The 19,523-nt window shown below is 36.5% G+C and overlaps 1 protein-coding gene across 2 annotated transcripts in view; it reads left to right on the forward strand.

The window, feature by feature from the left end:
- The window catches only part of SRBD1 (S1 RNA binding domain 1), a 197,784-nt gene that overhangs the window by 18,543 nt on the left and 159,718 nt on the right, over positions 1-19,523 (forward strand). For both annotated transcript variants that reach the window (XM_004752992.3, XM_004752993.3), the window contains exons 5-9: positions 7,077-7,243; positions 10,643-10,760; positions 12,258-12,396; positions 16,601-16,697; positions 18,102-18,237. In XM_004752992.3, coding sequence (XP_004753049.1) covers positions 7,077-7,243; positions 10,643-10,760; positions 12,258-12,396; positions 16,601-16,697; positions 18,102-18,237 — 657 coding nt within the window. The remainder of the gene's footprint in view (positions 1-7,076; positions 7,244-10,642; positions 10,761-12,257; positions 12,397-16,600; positions 16,698-18,101; positions 18,238-19,523) is intronic.

Below are 19,523 nucleotides of genomic sequence, written 5' to 3' on the forward strand. Positions count from 1 at the left end.
CCTGGGAAACTTTAGGTGTGATTTGCATTGGGGTTTTTTTGTTTAACCAGCTGCAGTCTTCATTGTCCAACATTTAGTTACTTTTTCAGACAATTCTTGTGGTGTATGTGGATTTCTTTTTCTTTCCTTTCTCATTCTTCCATAAACAGCAGAGAATAATTTTATCTTGGCACTGCATTCCTGCTTCCAAACATGGTTGACAGCAGTGGCAGGTGGTAGGGGAGAGGAGACTGAGAAGAGTGAGAGTCACTAGTGCTGAGTCTGACAGTCAGGAAGGCTTTGACCCTTTGGATGAGGATTAGATTCATTGAAATGCCTTTGATATGTGTATTATCTGCCACAAAACAAAATATGTGGCCAAGTTCTTTGGGGAAATACTGAAAGATAGCTAGATAGCTAGTCAATGGAAATTAATTATATAGAGATTATTAATCATTACCGATTGATCATGTGGGAGATGTCATTTCTGTTTCCTTCATTTTGTGTGCAGTTCCCCATATCCCCTGTCCACCATGTCATCATGATCCTTTGCTTTTTCCCTTCACGGTGTGTTTCTCAACTCTGAAAATTCAACTGCTTTTTCAGGAACATCACCATCTTGTTTGGGGAGAGAAAACTGCATTGCCAATACTTAAGTACTCAAGTTACTTATAGACTTTATGTGTAAACATACTTTGTGTCCATTTCTAACTCAGAAACGGGGATTTCCAGATCCCTTTGAGCAGAGGCAACCTATTCTTCAGCCCTTTTCCCCAAACTGCAAATGTGTGGTCGCAATCAGAAACTAATTTTCATTAAAGAACATTATATAATTATGCAAATATGATATAAATACTGTGATCTTTTTTAGAATTTGAAGAGGTGACTAGCTACAACCAGTTTTTGAGAAAATTAAATGCTTCAAAATGGTGATTGCTATTAGAGTCTCTTTATTTTGAGGGGGCTGGGAGTAAGGAGTGGAGTAGCCACATATGTTAGTAAGGTTTGCCAGATTAGAGAGGAAGAGCAAGCCCAACTCTCTTTATTAGCCATATTTCTTGCAAGAGATGATGGGAAATGGTGTGGGTGATGAAGACCAGGGGATGACAAAATTAGGGAAAGAAGTGGGACTGCGAGGAGGTGAGTGTGTCTGAGTTGGCTTTCTCATTGCTCCTCTACATGTAAGCACACACCATCCATTAGGTTACCTGTTTGTTCCAGGAGGGATTAAGTGAAACAATTGCATTAGCTCTTTTTGTTTTTATGATTTAGCCAGTATTTGTTATGGGCTTTAAAACACATCTTTTGTTTTTATGATTTTATTTATTTGTCAGAGAAAGAGAGCGAGCACACAAGCAGGGGGAGAGGCAGGCAGAGAGAGAAGCAGGCTCCCCGCTGAGCAGGGAGCCTCATGATGTGCGACTCAATCCAAGGCTCTGGGATCATGACCTGAGCCTAAGGCAGACACTTAACCAACTGAGCCACTTAGACGTCCCCCCAAAAATCTATTTTTTTTAAAAGATTTTTTTTATTTATTTGATGGAGAGAGAGAGATCCCAGGTAGGCAGAGCAGCAGGCAGAGAGTGGTGGGAAGCAGGCTCCCCGCTGAGAAGAGAGCCTGATGCAGGGCTTGATCCCAGGACCCTGAGGTCCCGACCTGAGCCGAAGGCAGTGGCTTAACCCACTGAGCCACCCAGGCGCCCCCAAAAATCTATTTTTGAAGTATACATACTTCTACTTTGAAGTATATATACTATTTTGGAGTATATATAGCTTATTAATGTTCAAAGTTAACAAGCTTCCAGGTGAAAAAACAGAACCTGATCAGCACCCTATAATCCCCTTTATATGGTTTTCCAGTCTCCTGTCCCCTTTCCTTTAACCACTCGTTTAACTTCTAACAGCATAGTTTTTCCGTTTGCAGTCTTTAAGGAAGATTCTGTGTGTGATAAGGTAAGTAATATAATAAAATAAATAGGCATGGGTAAAGAGAACAGTAGGAGTCAAAAACTTTTGAGAGGGGTGCCTGGGTGGCTCAGTGTGTTAAAGCCTCTGCCTTCGGCTCAGGTCATGATCCCAGGGTCCTGGGATCGAGCCCCGCATGGGGCTCTCTGCTCAGCAGGGAGCCTGCTTCCTCCTCTCTCTCTGCCTGCCTCTCTGCCTACTTGTGATCTCTGTCTGTCAAATAAATAAATAAAATCTTTAAAAAAAAAAAAAAAGAAACTTTTGAGAAAGGAGGTGTCGAACTGCTGATTGGGGAATGATTTTGAGTAGAGAGTTCTCTCAGTTCTACTCATTAGAGTAGAATTTAATTTTTTTTAACTGTCTTTTTTTTTTTAAGATTTTATTTATTTATTTGACAGACAGAGATCACAAGTAGGCAGAGAATCAGGCAGAGAGAGAGGAAGGGAAGCAGGCTCCCTGCCGAGCAGAGAGCCCAATGTGGGGCTCAATCCCAGGACCCTGGGATCACGACCTGAGCAGAAGGCAGAGGCTTTAACCCACTGAGCCACCCAGGTGCCCCGAATTTAATTTAATTTTAGTTCTTTTAAAATATAGATGCTGCCAGGATGATTAAGGCTATAGTTTGTTGATACTCAGATGCTTTCTTTTTTTAACTGAGGGAATAGGAATATAGATTAGAGGAATAAATCTCAGGACACTTTGGAAGAAGTCCATTTTGTTGCAAGTTTTAGACACCAGAGGGCAGTATGAAGGCATTATGTTTCATCTGCAGTGGGATTCAGAAAGAGAGTGAGGTTACTGTCTAACTTACATTTTTGCCTGAAAAAAAATCATCTTGCTTTGCACACAAACCAAATTTTTGAAAAGGTAATGTAGCTTGTGGGCCTTTGGGCAATTTACTTAACTTTTAGGGGCCTCAGTTTTTCTATCAATAAATTGGGAGTAATAATAACCTAGGCTTATATAATTTGAGTTAATACTGAATATGTGAAAGTATGAAACACAGTAAGCTCTATACAAGTGTTAGCTTCAAACAACAGTCACAACAAGTACCTCTCTTATTTAAGTGTTAGGGTTGAAAAAAGTCTTGAGACTGCCTTCCTTTTTACTTTACTCTCATTCCTTACCAGTTAACTGCAAATGTTATTAAAGTAATAAATGAAAATCATTTAAAAGTGAAAACTGTAGTAGTTCTCTGCCTTACTTTTACACATCCCTAAAGTTTGATCTCTGCTTTTAACTGTTTTAGTTATGTCTTTGTTGTTTGCCTCATCGCTGCAGAATTAGATGTTTATACCTCCCATGTGCTCTTGAAACAATCTATGTGCTTCTGCAAGAGTACAGATCACAATATAATTTAGCTACTTGTCTGTCTTCTTTCTAGCTTGTAAGCTCCTTGGAAAGAGGGACTTGGCATTTTACGTTTTGTTTTCACTGGCTTGGTATGGTTATTGGCATATAATATAATCTATATTGGCATATAATGTGTCAAATAAACATTTGACTAAATTAAGACAAGGAATTGGATGATCTGGAGGCCCCAAAGTATAGACTGCTTATATGGGGTTTTGTTGTCTTCACTTTCAAGGAGCAAATCTACATAAGTAGCAGCGTACACTCCCTTAACATATATGATGCTTCTGTATTTGTTAGGACCATGTATGACCCAGATGTGGACCTTGGGCTGTGTTTGAGCCCCTTTCAGTTAACAATAGCTGAGGTAGTTTAGGATAGTGGGAACCAATGGGTTTCTATAACAATCACACAGTTCCAAAATGTTGAGCATTTTGATCATTTTCATTTTTCATATCTCTTTTACAATCTGGCTTGTCTTTCAAGGGCCAGTTGAAATGCTACCCCTGTAAGAAGCCTTCCTTGATTACCCCTGCGGGACCTTTCTCTTCCCTGAAAAGAGTGTATCACTGGCACATCCTGTTTTATTTGTATTTATTTGCATTAACATTTACCTTCCCTTCTAGATTGTTTATTCCTGTAAGACACTGCAATTTGGAACCACACTTAGGAAGATATTTTAAAACTATGCCACGGTGGTTGAACTTTTACCAGTATGTAGATAAAAGTTATTGGAGCTTCTGTTCAAAAGAAGAAAAAGAGAAAAAATACCTGATTTATTATATCTGTGTTTTAGAAACATAATCAGCAGTAATGCGGAGAGGCTGGGTGGAAAGCATGGAAAACAGAACTGCTCTGTGGTTCTAATAAAAAATGATATTAGCAGAAAGGGAATTTGAAAGGAAAGAACAGACATTTTAGAAATCAGTTTGCTTCTTTAATGATAATTTATATGGTCATGATAGGGAACTCACAGTGATACTGAGGACATCGACTAGAATGCTTTTTGGTTGCCGTAAGAGAAAACCCATCTCAAACTAGCTTACACAATGAAGGTGATTTCTTGACCTCTGTAACAGGAAAAGTTTGATCAGTGCACTGAAGCAGTCTTTCCATGATTCTCTTAGTACTGCCATTCTCAGCTTTAAGAGTCTATGTGTACAAACCATGTTTCTCTAGAAGAAACTGTACCTGGGTCCAGAGTTTCAACCCAAACCTTGAGCTTCATGCTGACTGGACCAATCTTTCTGGCCACACTCTGGCTGTTATATATGAAAGAGTTGGATACTGAAAAAAATGCTGTGGAGGTAGAGTTCAGGTTAAGTTCTCTCAAGGTGCATAGCTAATACATAGTGGGAAGGTGGTGTTGGAGGAGATAGCCATAATATTCCTGAGAATTTCTGTTGTAGAAGACGATGTTAGTTGGAATAAGAAATAGGAAGAGGTACAGGTTTGAGAAAATACTAATGAGTCTGATTTTGTAGAGGTCAGGGAAAATAACAAGCAAGAGCAGCATTTCTGGATGAGAGAGCAACTTCAGAAGGTCTCTAAAGAGAGGAACAACTGGGCTTGCTCTAGGAACTAAGAGAAAGTCATTGGGACTGGCTTCTTCTTCTTCTTTTTTTAAAATTTTATTTATTTAACTGACAGCACAAGCAGGGGGAGCAGCAGTGGGAGAGGGAGAATCAGGCTCCCCACTGTGCAGAGTTCAGTGTGGGGCTCAATCCCAGGACCCCTGGATCATGACCTGAGCTGAAGGCAGATGCTTAACCAACTGAGCCACCCAGGCCACCCTCACTGGGTCAGCCTTCTAATGAGGGGAGGATTAGATGAGTTTGGCAGTAGGCTGATGTCTTTTGGGTCATGGTAAGGAGTTTAGATTCTAAGTGCAATGGAAAATCATTGAAAGGTTTTAACTTTTATACATGATTCAGTATACATTTTATCTTTTTTTTTAAGATTTATTTATTTGGGAGAATGCACACACGTGTGCGTGCAGGCGGGATGGGGGGAGGGGCAGCGAGGGAGGGGGACAAAGACAGAACCTTAGGCAGACTTACCGCTGAGCATGGAGCCCGATGGGCAGGGAGCATGGGGCCCGAGCTCAGTCCCAAGATCCTAAATCATGACCTGAGCTGAAATCAAGGGTTGTAACCCACTGAGCCACATAAGCACCCCCCAATATACATTTTAAAAAGATAATTCTTATTGATTCATGGAGACTGGAATAGATGGGATTGGAATGGGTGCAAGAATAGTTACAGGCTGTTGAGTAATCCTGGCTTGAACTAGACAGGTGTGGGGAGGAAGAAATGAAGAACAGTAATAGACTACAGAAATATTTTGTAGTTAAGAGTTAATTAGATCTTATGGTAGAACGGATTAAGAGTTGAAGGAAACAAAAGGATTAACTCTTAGTTTTGTGGCTTAAATTGCTTTTTGGACTTAATAAGGGGGAAAACTGGAGAAGGAATACGTCTGAGAGAGAGATCACTTTGCAAAGCCCAGTTTGAGATGCCCATTATGTTTTCAAGAGAATATCGCAGGTAGTTGTCAAAATTAGTCTGGAGCTCATGTGGAAGAGAGCCAGGGCTGGAGATTTCAAGTTGGCGTTCTCACTCATCAGAGAGGTGGTATTAATGCATCAAAATGTGGGAAGATGTGGGCCTCAGGATTTGAGATGGCCAGGAGAATGAGTACCCTCCCTTGATAATCTCTGGATTTCAGCTTCTTATTTCATCTGTAGTTTTGAAATTCATCCTGTATTATATATTGACTTGATTTTGTTAATTAATTGATTCTGATAATTCTTTAGTGACTTTTCTGGGGTTTTTTCCCCCTTCCAATTTTGGCTGATCATGGGTATCAGAATTGAAATAATAATAAAATTTATGTCTTTTGTGCTGTACTTGAAAAATCTGCTTAGGTTTTGAGATCAGTTACTGAAATTGCCTTTCCTTCTTTCTCTTCTTCAGGCTGACTTCTGTAAACTTTTCTGCATATGTGTACGTTCTCCTGAAACCTATAGATCTGCTTTTTTAAAAATTAATTATTTTAAATATGCAGTATATGTGTATGATATGAAAACTGAAAGATACAGAAAAGTTTTCCTACCCTTACTCATCCATTACTTTTCTGAAAGTAAGCCATGTTCCTAGGTCTCGTGAGTCATTCCGTATCACTTCACATAAGATTAGTTGCATGGTATTCATTCTACTCTTATCATATCATGATTTATTTACCAGTTTCCTAGTATAGACTTAGGTTTTTGCTGACTTTTATTATGCTGGAAAAGGTTCTTCAAAAGATACCACTATAAATAGTATCATTTTCTAGGAGTATGAATATACCAGGATAAGTTCCAGAGTGGAATTGCTGGGTCAAAGAGTTTATGCATTATAAATCTTGATAAATACTGCCAACTTGTTCTTCCTGCAGAGGTTATACCAGTGCGCTTTCTCACTAGCAGTGAGACAGCACAGTGTCATGTGTTCACACATGTCAACACAATGAGTTACCAATTCCTTGATCTTTGCTGCTAATCTTGAGAGGTGAAAAATGAGTCTTCCTGAGTCCTGTAGAATTTGAATGATTACAGAGTGGCTTTGATTGGATTTTACTGAATTAATGAAATGATGGTTTTATGATTGTTAGTACATGTATGTGTTTTTTCAGACCACCGCAAGTGTTCCTAAGTGACTGAAGAACATTATTTGATTATATTTGAACCATACATTATCATATAAATGTTTAAACCACTAAGTATCCTTAATTTGCAGGTTTTATCTGAGAGAACTAATATTGAACTTTGGGTTTGTGCCAACATTATTCGTCTCTTTAATGATGATAACACAATTCCCTTCATTATACGGTATCGAAAAGAGCTTATTAATAACCTCGATGCTGATTCCTTGAGAGAAGTTCGACAAACCTTGGAGGAGCTCCGGTAAGAAACCTGGGAAGGGAGGAGGCTACTATGAGTGGAAAGAGGCCTTGTGAGCCAGTGAGGAGAAACAGTGAGGAAGTGAATGACAGCATATTTCAACAGTCCCATTGTTTTGTCTTCTTGAATTATTGTAATTGAATGTAGTCGCCTTGTGACAGAAGACGTCAGGTTCATTTTACTTCTTTAGGTGTGTACAGAGTCCCTCTGCTGGAGCATTTATGAATAGCTTGGGCACACATGAGCAGGAAGGAGGTTTGCCTTAAGTGTGTGCTTAAGAGTTTGACCTTCATATTCTCTCATAGAAATAGTTGTGTGTAATGGCAAAAGAAGGAAACAGAAACAGAATCTTCAATAGCTTATATAAAACTGTCCTCTTAATACTATGAAGTCCCTAAATGGTGAGGTTTTTTTGGCAGTATAGAGTTTGGTGGTAAATATGTATATTTCCTTTTTCTGATCTTTTAAAGAGCATGGTAATTTGGTATTAGTGGGTTTTAAGTTTTGTATAGCTGTAGAATGAAAAGCATCCCTTAAAAAATTATACTTCTGGACTTACTGTAATGACTCAGAAATAAGCATGCAAAGACTAAAAGATTAACTGTATTTTTCGGTAGAGTTTATTTAAACATTCTTCACTGTTCATGCATTTATTGCCTGTCTCCTACATGCCAGCACTGTGTTGTTAATGTGTGTGTTCTTCAACTCTACGACAAGGATCTGATAAAAATTGGATAGAATCTTACCTTCAAGCCATTCTAAAAGTGCTAAAAGTTATTTTTTACAAGCAGCCTAATAATCTTCTTGGGTGGGAGGAACCTGCATGTCACTAGCATTTCTATACCTTTTGTTGAAGTTCTTTTAGTACCAGGAGGATTAAAATGCTAATAGGTGGAGAGTTACATTTTCTTGAAAAGCAAAATCAATTAGCCAACCCAGAAGTAAATGACTAGCTAATCAAGTGGTTTCAGATTTAAGTCTTCCAGGCCCAAGTTAGTATAATAAAGCATCAAGGGATACAAACTAGAGATCCTAAGAGGGGAAGAATCTACTCCAGCTGATGACTGACATGTGGGCTTCACACAGTTTGCCAGCTTGTCCTATCCTCCGCCCACCCCACCAAGAACCTAGTAATCTGAGTTTTTATATAAAAATTTTCAGGGCCAGGTGAAACTGTCTACAGGCCACATGTAGAAGGCCAGTAGTTTATGAATTGTGAGGTAAACTTTGTTTGGTTGAAGGCAAGATAGTGAAGAAAATCTGAGAATTTGGGGACCTGAAATTGAGGAAAGTATCACAAACAAGGATAGTTTACTTTAAAAATTAAAGGTATTCTAATAATTTTTGGTTGTATGGGGGACAAATAGAAGCTTTATGTCAAGATTACTATTACTTCTTTTCCTATTAAAAAAAAAAAACACTTCATAAGTGTTCATTCCCTGGGTATCTGTTAGTAGTGAAATACTTCAAATATTAGTGGAGGATATTTCTCTGAGTAAGTGGGGGCATTGACTGGGTCTTGGAAGATGTTTGTATACCATGCAGAGATTTGGAAATGGGATATGGTCTCTTTTTTTTTTTCTTAAGCTCAACATTTTCTATAACTAGAGTATTGATTTTCAGTCTGTTAATTGCTATCTGTAAAGGAGCAGTGAAACTAATGTAGTGGGTCATTACCACTTTAACAAAAATTAGAGACTAGAAAATGTAAGAGTGTGATTTATGTAGTAAAAGTAAATATTGTTTCCTGAAAATATTTACCATATGTTTATTTAACTATTGTATATATTTATATTATGTTTCTGTAACTTTATCTAAAATTATTTATATGTATATGTGTAGTAGGTTGCAAGGTGAAAAATTTTTTACTGAGGGTCACTGTTAAAAATGTGAATAACAAAGGTTGATTATATATAGTAGGAAAAGCTTCCTATTTTCTCTAAAGATGTCTTTCCTCTTCCATATGTGCAATCCAGTAGGACACTGGCCTTTTGTCAAAATAACCCTGGTGGGCTTCAGCCCTTGAAAACAGTCTTGGGCTACCAGGAATGTAAAAGATACAGAGGCTGTAATCTAAGTACTGCATATGCTTCCTATTTAATTGACAATCTTTTTTTTTTCTTTTTTGTAAGTAGATTTTTTTCCTATCAATCATTTCTAATAATCTATATTTTCATCTAACTTTTTCCCATCATTTTAGCAGTTCCAATTAGGCAGATGCTGTAAGTAGTAACAGGTATCAAAATAAGATGAGAGGCATTAGATATAACAATAGGATTTGTATTCATAGTACAAAATCATCATAAAGTGGTGGTATGACTGTGCCCTTGCTCCTGCCTATGCATTGATCCTGGAATCAGCTTTTCTTTGTGAAATCTTGGCTCTCTCCATTGGAGAATGGTATTTTGAAACCAGGTATGGGTGCTCGGTTTGCTGGTCCTGAGTGGTGATACCCAGTAGCAATGAGCACATCTAGCACCCATAACTTGGTTTCTATATACTAGTCACCTGATTCCAGGGCTGGGGCAAGGAAAGTAAAAGCCTGGAATATTGGGTGCCAGAGAATAAGGAAGTGCTCAAAGAATGATGGGGATATGTCAGAAGAACACAGAAACTAGCCTGGAGGGGTTACTTCTGGTCAAATTCAGAATAATTGAGCATCAAAATAAGTGTTCATAATGGATTATAACCATTAAATTAAAAACCCTGAGTTTGTGGTAATATAAATAAATCAGCAAATAAATTGAAAGTTTAATAAGGAGTGGGATAAAAAATAGTTTTATAGTACCTTTCCAAAAAATACTTAATTATAAAGAAATAAAGTGGCTGCATGATGGAGAAACCCACAGACACTATCAGATGATCTAAGGTGATTAGTAATGTACAAGTGAAAACCATTTGCCCCCTAAAGGATGCAGTGATAAGAACATGGCATTACTTCTGTAACATCAGAGAAACTCAAAACTAGGACGTTCTACAAAATAACTGGCCTGTAACATCTGAAGTATCAAAGCTTTGAAAATCAAAGGGACACTGAGGTACTGTTTCAGCTTGAAGGAGACCATAGACACATGGCAATTACACACAACCCACTCTTAACAGAATTTGCTGTCAAGGACATTAATGAAACAGTTGGTGAAACTTGGGTGAGATCTGCAGATTAGAATATAATAATACATCTATATTCATTACCTCATTTTGATGGCTATATTATGTAAGAGGAGATTCTTGTTTATAGAAAATATACACTAAAATATTTGGGTAATGGTAACTTATTCTTAAATGGCTAGGAGGAGAAAAAATGTTTTTATCTTACCTACAACATTCCTGTAAGTTCGAGATAGCTCAAAAAGGAAGTTTTGACACATAAGTCTTGTATATTACAAAAGTTTTTATTTCCAGGGCTGTTGCAAAGAAGGTTCATAGTACAATCCAAAAAATTAAGAAGGAGGGGAAGATGTCTGAGTGCTTGTTAAAAGCCTTGCTGAACTGTAAAACTTTTGAAGAACTAGAACATGTGGTAAGGAACTCTTTTAATCTTTTTTTTTTTTTTTAAGATTTTATTTATTATTTGACAGACAGAAAAAGAGGGAATGCAAGCAGGAGGAGTAGGAGAGGGAGAAGCAGGCTTTCTGCTAAGCAGAGAGCCTGATGCAGGGTTCAGTCCCAGGACCGTGGGATCATGACCTGAGATGAAGGCAGGTGCTTAACGACTGAGCCACCCAGGGTCCAGGGAACCCTTTTAATATATATATATATATATATATATATATATATATAATTTATTTATTTATTTGAGAGATAGAGATTACAAGTAGGCAGAGAGGCAGGCAGAGAGAGAGAAGAGAGAAGGGGAAGCAGGCTTGCTGCTGAGCAGAGTGCCCAAGGCGTGGCTCGATCCCAGGACCCTGAGATCATGACCTGAGCCAAAGGCAGAGGCTTAACCCACTGAGCCACCCAGGTGCTCCTCTTTTAATCTTTTAATATAATACCTATCTAATTATATTATGATTTCAATCTTTTTATAGTTAAATAAGATCTGAAAATAGAAAGCTAAAGTCATCAGCCATCATTATTTAATTCAATAAAGTGCTTATTCAATAAATATCTATCAAATGATTTTTTGTATGGTTTGCTAAGATAAATAAGGCAGACTTCTTGTCTCCAGGGCATTCCCAGTTGAGTGGGGAGACAAAGGAGTATAGGTTATGGAATTGAGAATCCTAAAGGAGAGTGCTCAGCTGGAGGCCTCGCTGTGAGGGTCTTCAGCATGTAATTGGTCTTTAAAACCATGAGAATGGAAGATTTCACTCTGAGAGAGTTTGTGGATAACCAAGTCAGGATAGACCATTGAGGAACACTAACTTTTGAAGCGTGGGTGGAGGAAGGGAGAACTGAAGAAGGAGACGTGGAAAGAATGGTTAGGGAAGTAGGAGGAGAATCAGGAGTAATGACACCATGAAAGATTATAGGGAAGAGAGTCTGAGAAGAAGGTAATCATCATTTGTTAAGTAAATAAATGTAGTGGGAGATTTGGCAAGATAAGGACTGAAAAATGTATATTTGGTAAGTAGGGGATCATTGTGCCGCTTTCGGATACTGCTTTCAGCAAGGTATGAGGAAAGAAGCCGAATGGCTCAAGTTGAGGAGTGAATGTGTGTTAAGAAGTAGAAACATTATGTGTCAGTGGCTATTAGCTATTAGAGAAGCTCCCTTGGGTTGAGGAGAGGACCTTCTAGTCCTTATAATCCAAGCAGAGTTTTTAAGGTGAGTGAATACAAACAAATGACTAATGTGAAGTGAATAGAAAAGTGTAAAGAATCAGATAAGGAATGACCATCTTTGTATAGCTGGTAGTCTCTGGTTAGTATTAATTCATCCCTGAAGAGAGAGGAAAGAGTTGAGAAAAGGATGTCTTTAGCATTCTCAACATGTCTTCTAATTTTGTGTTTTAATTTTGACTTGCTTTTTAAACTGAATGATATGGTATGTTTTCTGACTTTTTTTTCCCTTCTAGTCAGCTCCATATAAAACTGGGAGCAAAGGCACAAAAGCCCAAAGAGCTAAGCAGTTGGGATTAGAAGGAGCAGCCAAGACACTGCTTGAGAATCCAGGGGAGCTCAATCTGCTATCTTACATTAGACCCAATGTGAAAGGTACCAGCTTTACTTCAAGAGATTATTCTTGTTTCTTTTTCTTTTTCCTTTTTTAATTTGAAAACTATGTAAAAAAAAATTGTTTCATTACGTAATGACTATACAAAAGAGTATTATAGCACATAAGGAATAAATAGCTCTAATAAAATAAACCCCTATATACCTCCTGCCACCATTCAGCATTCAGCTTCCTCTTTTGATGAAGTGCCTGTTCTAGTCTTTTGCCCATTTTTATTGTATTGTTTCTCTTTTTTTAAATTAATTTATAAGTACTTTTTAAGATAGTCTTTCTGTTATATGTATTACAGATCTTTTCTCCCAGTATGTAACTTCTTTTCACTTTCTTTATGCTGCCTATTAAATAAACAGAAAATAGGTCTTAATTTTACTAGTTTATTAATCTTTTTAATTTTGCTAATCTTTTCTCTAAGATACTTGCTTTTTTTTTCCTTTTTAGAGAAATTGCTTCATTTCCCAAGGTTTTAAAGAATGCCCTATGTTGTCTTGTAAAACTTTGATTCTTTCTAAAAATTTATTTAATTATAAAAGTCATCTACTTTTTAAAAAGAATTTCAACAATTCTGACATAATTATTATAAAGTGAAGTTCTATTTCCACATTTCTACTCTCCAGGAGTAAAGGGTCCTTTTTCTGAAATGTATCTTCCTAACCTTTTGTGTATGTGTGCACAAGAATAAAAGTGAGTTGGAAAGAGTAGGGGAGAGAGAATTTCTAAGAGAAACCCATGGAAAGTGACTACTGATACATGTCAAAATACATTGGTTTTATTGACAAAATAAGCCCTAGAGCGAGAGCTCTTTGAGAAAGACTGGCTTTTTATAGGAGTGCTCTGACAGGATAGGATGGATGGGGAGATTGGTGCTCTCCTAAGTACTATGCTCATTCTAATTTCTTTAGCCTTCTGTTTATTCTTTTGGCTAGGAGAACTAAGTGTCTATAGGGGGCAGTATCTGATAAGAATATCCACATTCTGTACTACACTGTAGAGAATGCTAGCATATTATAACCTGCTTTTATTTTAAACTATTCAGCAATGTGAGATTGCAATTAAAAGATTAAGGATGAGTGTCTAAAAATACAAATGTCTGTTCATATACAAATACACTCATCTTAATATTTGTTTTGAAAATGGCATTAATTAAAAGAAAAAGCACAGAAGTATTGAATTTAGAGATGGATTGAAATGAGTAAAACTCAAGTTTGTTTAATTTTTTAATGTCTATTTTTAATTGGATTTTCAAATGATGCAATTTTAATGTTTTACTAGTGGCTGAGACTATAAAGCCAAGCATTAAGGTCAGCCACAGTGGGGACTTTCTTGCCCAGTAATAGTATGTTTTCTTAGAATCAAATATTGGAGTTTTCAGAATATCAGATACACAAAGGTTTATTGTCTGTTTTTACTCTTTTATGATTGATTTCCTTTCCTTTCCACCTCCTTTGGTACAAAGTTTTCCTTAGTTTGCACACATACTGAGTTCCTACTGAGTAGGTTTGATAACTCTGCCTCTTTAAGGCATGGCTGTATATGGTGATGTTCATGAACTACATGGTGATGGACACTTGGTGGTACTTCTGATAATGGGGCTCCATCAGGGCTCAGTGCAGTTACGGAAGTACTAGCACATATATTGAACTTTCTGTTTACTTTATTCCCTCCTCCCTTTACTCTGATCATAAATGTCGAAGAATTACAATTAATTCCAAACAAGTTAGATACTGGTTTTTAAGTTTGTTTGGATTGTTTTTTCTTTTCTCTGTCCCTTCATTGCTTGGGCTATACACATACTCATGATCATCCTCAATTCTCTTAGTTTTCTAAAGAAATATTTTTTATCATTCCTGTCATATCTCAAAGAAATGTTTAAGAAACCAGCTCTTTCACTGTGAAGTGGAGGACACTTCTTACTTGCCACAGACCAATAAGAACTTGGTCTGTATCAAAAAGATACACATGTCACAAATGGACTATATCCTAGAATTTTCAGAATATCTCCATGTTGTTTAGAAGGAGGAGTAGTTGATTGCTCTGTTGTGTGGAATAAGAGGTATCCTTACTGCAATTAAAGTGAAAAGAAGTGTTTGCCCTTCAATTTTTATTACAGTTGTGGAGCTTTGAAGAAACTGGCTGGGAAGTTTTTACTACAACAAAGGAGATATGATTTTCTGCTTCTTTGATCCTTATTTTCTCCTGATTTCATTGAGGTTGTAAACTTTTTGAACTCTTATTATTTTCGGCTATCTTAAGCCCCAATGATCAATTCTGTGTGATGGAAAAAGATGCTTATTCAAACATAGAAGATTCTTCCCAGTCCTTTCTCTTCCTAGTTGGGACTGAGAGGGAGGTAATATAATTTGGATGAGTTACCCAAGTGACTCTGATCATTTCTACCTCCCATTAGGAACCCCTGCTCTAGAGGTAGCTCAAGGTACCTCCCCAGAAGTGGTTTTTTGTTTTGTTTTGAACTTTAGTGGGTATCAGAATGATCTGGAATGCTCTGCAAAACAAAAATCCCCAAATATACAAAATGTTGCTCTAGCAATGTTGCTCTAGTGTAATTTTAATTAAAAGTTTTTGTTTTGTTTTGTTTTAGTTTATTTGATAGACAAGTAGGCAGAGAGGCACGCAGAGAGAGAGGAGGAAGCAGGCTCCCTGCCGAGCAGAGAGCCCGAAGCGGGGCTTGATCCCAGAACCCCGGGATCATGACCTGAGCCGAAGGCAGAGGCTTTAACTCACTGAGCCACCCAGGCACCCCGTAATTTTAATTAGATAAGGTTTATTAATTATAAAAAATTTTCAAATTGTATTTGCCAAAAATGATGGGGGCTTTTTAAAGGTCTCTTATTATAATAATAAAATATATAACTTCTTTTTTCTGTTCTTTATCATTAATGATTCTCATTGGAGATACATTCCATCTTTACTTCTGACTTATTTCCTGGTGTTTTTATTAAATTTTGTGTAATGATGCTGTAAGGTGCTTTGGAACTCCAGGAATTAGTGCATAGTGACTGGTTTTCTGAGATGAAGCCTGATACAAGGAGAAACTTACCCAAGAATAGACATTTATTGACTGCTTACTATATGTCACAGCTGTTCTAGGTCCTTTACATATACAGTCTTCTATCTCTCAAAGGTAATTCACTCCTGAAAATCCCCCTATAGGGAAACTCTCTTAAAATGTAAACAGAATTTGTAGTAATTTTAATGGTTAAGTTTCTTTAAAATAATTGTAGTTATTTTAATAGTTAGGATTAGTTATAACAAAATCCAACAAGGCATACCACTTTATTAATGACTCCATATGTCTGTCTTCTTACTCCCTTTGTCTTTTATATTTATTACTCATTAAAACTATGCTTTCAGAAAAACATATTGAGTTAGTGCTTGTGTATTTCAAACGTTAATATGAGAAGAAAAGCTTTAACGGATATAGAACAACTAAGAAGAAGTGGGAAAAAAGCAATGCAAATGATCTTTCTCAGTGTATATATAAGTTGACATCACAGGGGACATAATGTTCAAGAGTCACTGCTATAAATTAGCAAACCAGAAGCACTTGGAAAGAACTTAATGCGCCATTGGTAGACAATTCAACTATGAAGATGAATGACATAATGGCTCTTGTTTGGTGCTCATGAGATTTGAGAAATTCAAATGGGTCATTAAAAATGTGAATAAATGCCTCATAAGTCAAAATAAGAATATCAACAAAATTACTTGTAAAGAGTAGTTTTTGTAACTGTTATGAAATAGTATACCTTAGGTTATGACTCTGTTAATACATATTTCCCATAGCACACTTATTCTTCATAAACACTTCATGAAGCAGGTGCTGTTATTCCATTTTTATAGGAAACTGAGGCACAGAGAGGTCAAGTAATTTGTCCAAAGTTACACATTTGGTAACTGATGAAACTAGGATTTGACCTGGCGGCTGGCTCCAGAGCTGCATTTTTTTGCCACTAGTTTATATGGTATGAAAGGTCCTGTGTTACTGCTTTGGAGACTTGTTATGTTTTTGCAGAGGTAAGCTGGTCACTGCTATGATACTTCTCTGTCTTAAGGTTTTCAATTTAAGGGTTTATTTCCACTGAAATAAATTTATTATGATTTAATTATTGACTTAAAAAACCAATCTGTAGTTCTTTCTTTGTTTTCCTCCTTACCCTTCTCCTCAAGGACTTTCAGCACTCCAGGATATTGAAACAGGAGTGCAGCATATTTTAGCAGACATGATTGCTAAAGACAAAGACACGCTTGACTTCATTCGAAAATTGTGAGTAACTCTTAGAGAGTTTTCTGCTTTGTGAACTCATGCTGTTAAGGGTCATATGGTTAGTGCTAACACTAGTGTTCATTAAAATCTTTATTTTTAGACTCCTTTTTTGGTAGCAGAACTCTTTGTTCAAGCAACAGAACCCTAATATGTAAAACAGATAAAAGTAAAGTTGCTTTAATTGAATTCTAGGCAGGGAGCCTGGAACTCTGCCTGCTCATCCGCCTTATGCTGACACACCTCAGTGGAGGGCTCTGAGGAACAGTTGAAAAACCATTGCACTATACGATGTATGCTAGAGAGTCATATCCATTTAGACTGGGTGGCAGGCTTCTTAGACATACTGTGATGTATGTACTTTACATGTATTATAATATCTCATTTCTGGTATTTATAAGTGATTGAGTTAACTTGAGAATGTTTAATATCAGGTATAGATAAAAGTGCTGACCTCAAAATGAATTTCAGCTGATGGAGAGAGCTGCTTATCCATGGTATCATGGTCCATTTATAAGAGATTAAAACCTCATGACCTAGGCCCTACTTGGGCTTTTGGATTTTATGCCTCATTAAAAAAAGATATTATCTTAAAACCCATTTTAATATGTTTTTCAGCTGTGTATCAGCAGAGAAGACAGGGCTTTGCCAGCAGTTTGCTCTTATTTCTCCACATCTCTGAGGTGTGCAGAGAGGAAAGGTAGAGATGAATCAGTTGACCGCAGTGGCTTTTCAGGGTTTTTGTTAATACAGGGAGAGAAGTTTCCTATTTCCTCAGTAATAGTAATTCCTAGTAGGAATGAGTGAAAGGAAGAGAATCGCCTAGGTTTAAATGTGTTTATAAGTAATTATTCTCCCAAACTTTGTTTCAGTTTTATACACCATCCCTGGAAGCTGTTCTGCCATATCCTCGTTTCCCTTCTTTTTAGCTTTTACTTGGCTCTGACTGCCTAATTCAGTGGTTAGAAAAGGTTGATCTCTAGAACAGAATTATTGATCTGGTATTTGTAGTTTTGGTCTCTTACATGACTGCAGATGAACTGATTTAGGCCTTGCATAGGAGGATTGGGTTGATATATATATAGAGAGAGAGATATGGAGGACCTGTGCTAGCAGAGTCCTCTTTTCATGGGTCAGTACGTTTTTATACTTGGGCATCATTAAAAACAAAAATCTCATTTGGTAATAGCAGAAATTTTTGCTAACATTATTTCCATATAATGTGTTTCTTTACTAACGCACATATTAATAACTCATTTGGTAATAGCAGAAATTTTTTGCTAACATTATTTCCATATAATGTGTTTCTTTACTAACGCACATATTAATAATTAATAATTAATATTAATAATATTATTAATAACATAATAATATTATTAATATTTGAATATTTGTTTATCTGGACAGGTGCCAAAATAGGTATATTTGTATCCAATCATCTCTGGCAAAGGTGTCCTCAAAAAAAGTAAATGAGAAGGATGTTGATAAGTTTCAGCTGTACCAGAATTTTTCATGCAACATAAGAAACATCCAGCATCATCAGGTAAATAAAGACACTGCTTATCCATGCTGATAGTAATAATAATGATGATACTTTGGATTTCCCTATTACTTTACTTGTAGTAAAGTAAGGAATTGAAAAATTGTAAGGCAACCATTTTCTTTTTTTTTCATATAAATTCGTATAATGTCCCATTTTTCCCATTTCGCAATTGCAGAACTCAAGGCCCAGAAAAGTTAGTAAAACTGAGTATTATTAGCAGAGTTGACAATATACCACTTCAGATATCTTGACATTTTGGCTGGTGATCTTTCATAGTAGACTTTGCTTCTCACTGTGCTTGGCTTTGAACTCAATACTGGATCTTTTCCATATGACATACAAATTAGAGATAATCTGATTTAGAATAAAGTGTGAAATCTCACTTGGTTGTGTAAATTATAGTTATTATATTTCTGTCTCTTAATATCATTTTTCAGTTTACTAATTGTTTTCCTTATTGTTATATCTACAATGTGGAAAGTGGCTTTTATGTTATATGGGGGAAAAAGATGATTTACAAACTGAAAATAAAATAATACTGGCTTTACATTTACTTATTTTTACCAGTGTTCTTTATTTCTTTGTATGCTTTTGAGTTACTGTCTACTGTCCTTTCATTTCTACCTGAAGGACTTCCTGCAACATTTCATGTAGGGCTGGTCTACTAATGACAAACTCCCTCAGTGTTTATTTGTAAGGTCTTAAAATTTGTTTTTTTGAATTTATTTTTAATTGTGGTAAAATGCTAATGTATTTAACTTATAACTTTACCGTCCTAACCATTTTTAAGTACATAGTTCAGTAATGTTAAGTATATTTACATTGTTGTGCAACCAATCCCCAGAACTTTTTCTGGGTATAGAATTCTAGGTTGACAGTTTATTCTTTCAGCTCTTTGATTTTATCATCCCATTGTCTTCTGGCCTCCATGGTTTTGATGAAGTATCAGCTATTTAACTTACCAAGTTCCTAACACATGATAAATTACTTCTCTTACTTCTTTCCAGATTCTCTGGCTTTAGGTTTTGACATTTTGATTATAATGTGTCTCACTGTAGATCTCTCTGAATTTAATCCTTCTTGGGGTTCATTCTGATTCTTGAATGTGTTGGTTATTTTTTATCAAAACTGAGAAATTTGGATCATTATTTCTTCAAATATTCCTTCTGCCTCTTTCTTCTGTCCTGGGTCTCCTGTTATACATATGTTGGTATACTTGATAATGTCCCACAGGTTTCTTGAGCTTGCTCGTTCATTCTTTCTTTCTTTCTTTTTTCTTTTTCTTC

This window comes from Mustela putorius, unplaced genomic scaffold (assembly GCF_011764305.1).
Source record: "Mustela putorius furo isolate JIRA1106 unplaced genomic scaffold, ASM1176430v1.1 tig00000224_pilon_pilon_pilon, whole genome shotgun sequence".
Taxonomy (NCBI): Eukaryota; Metazoa; Chordata; class Mammalia; order Carnivora; family Mustelidae; genus Mustela; species Mustela putorius.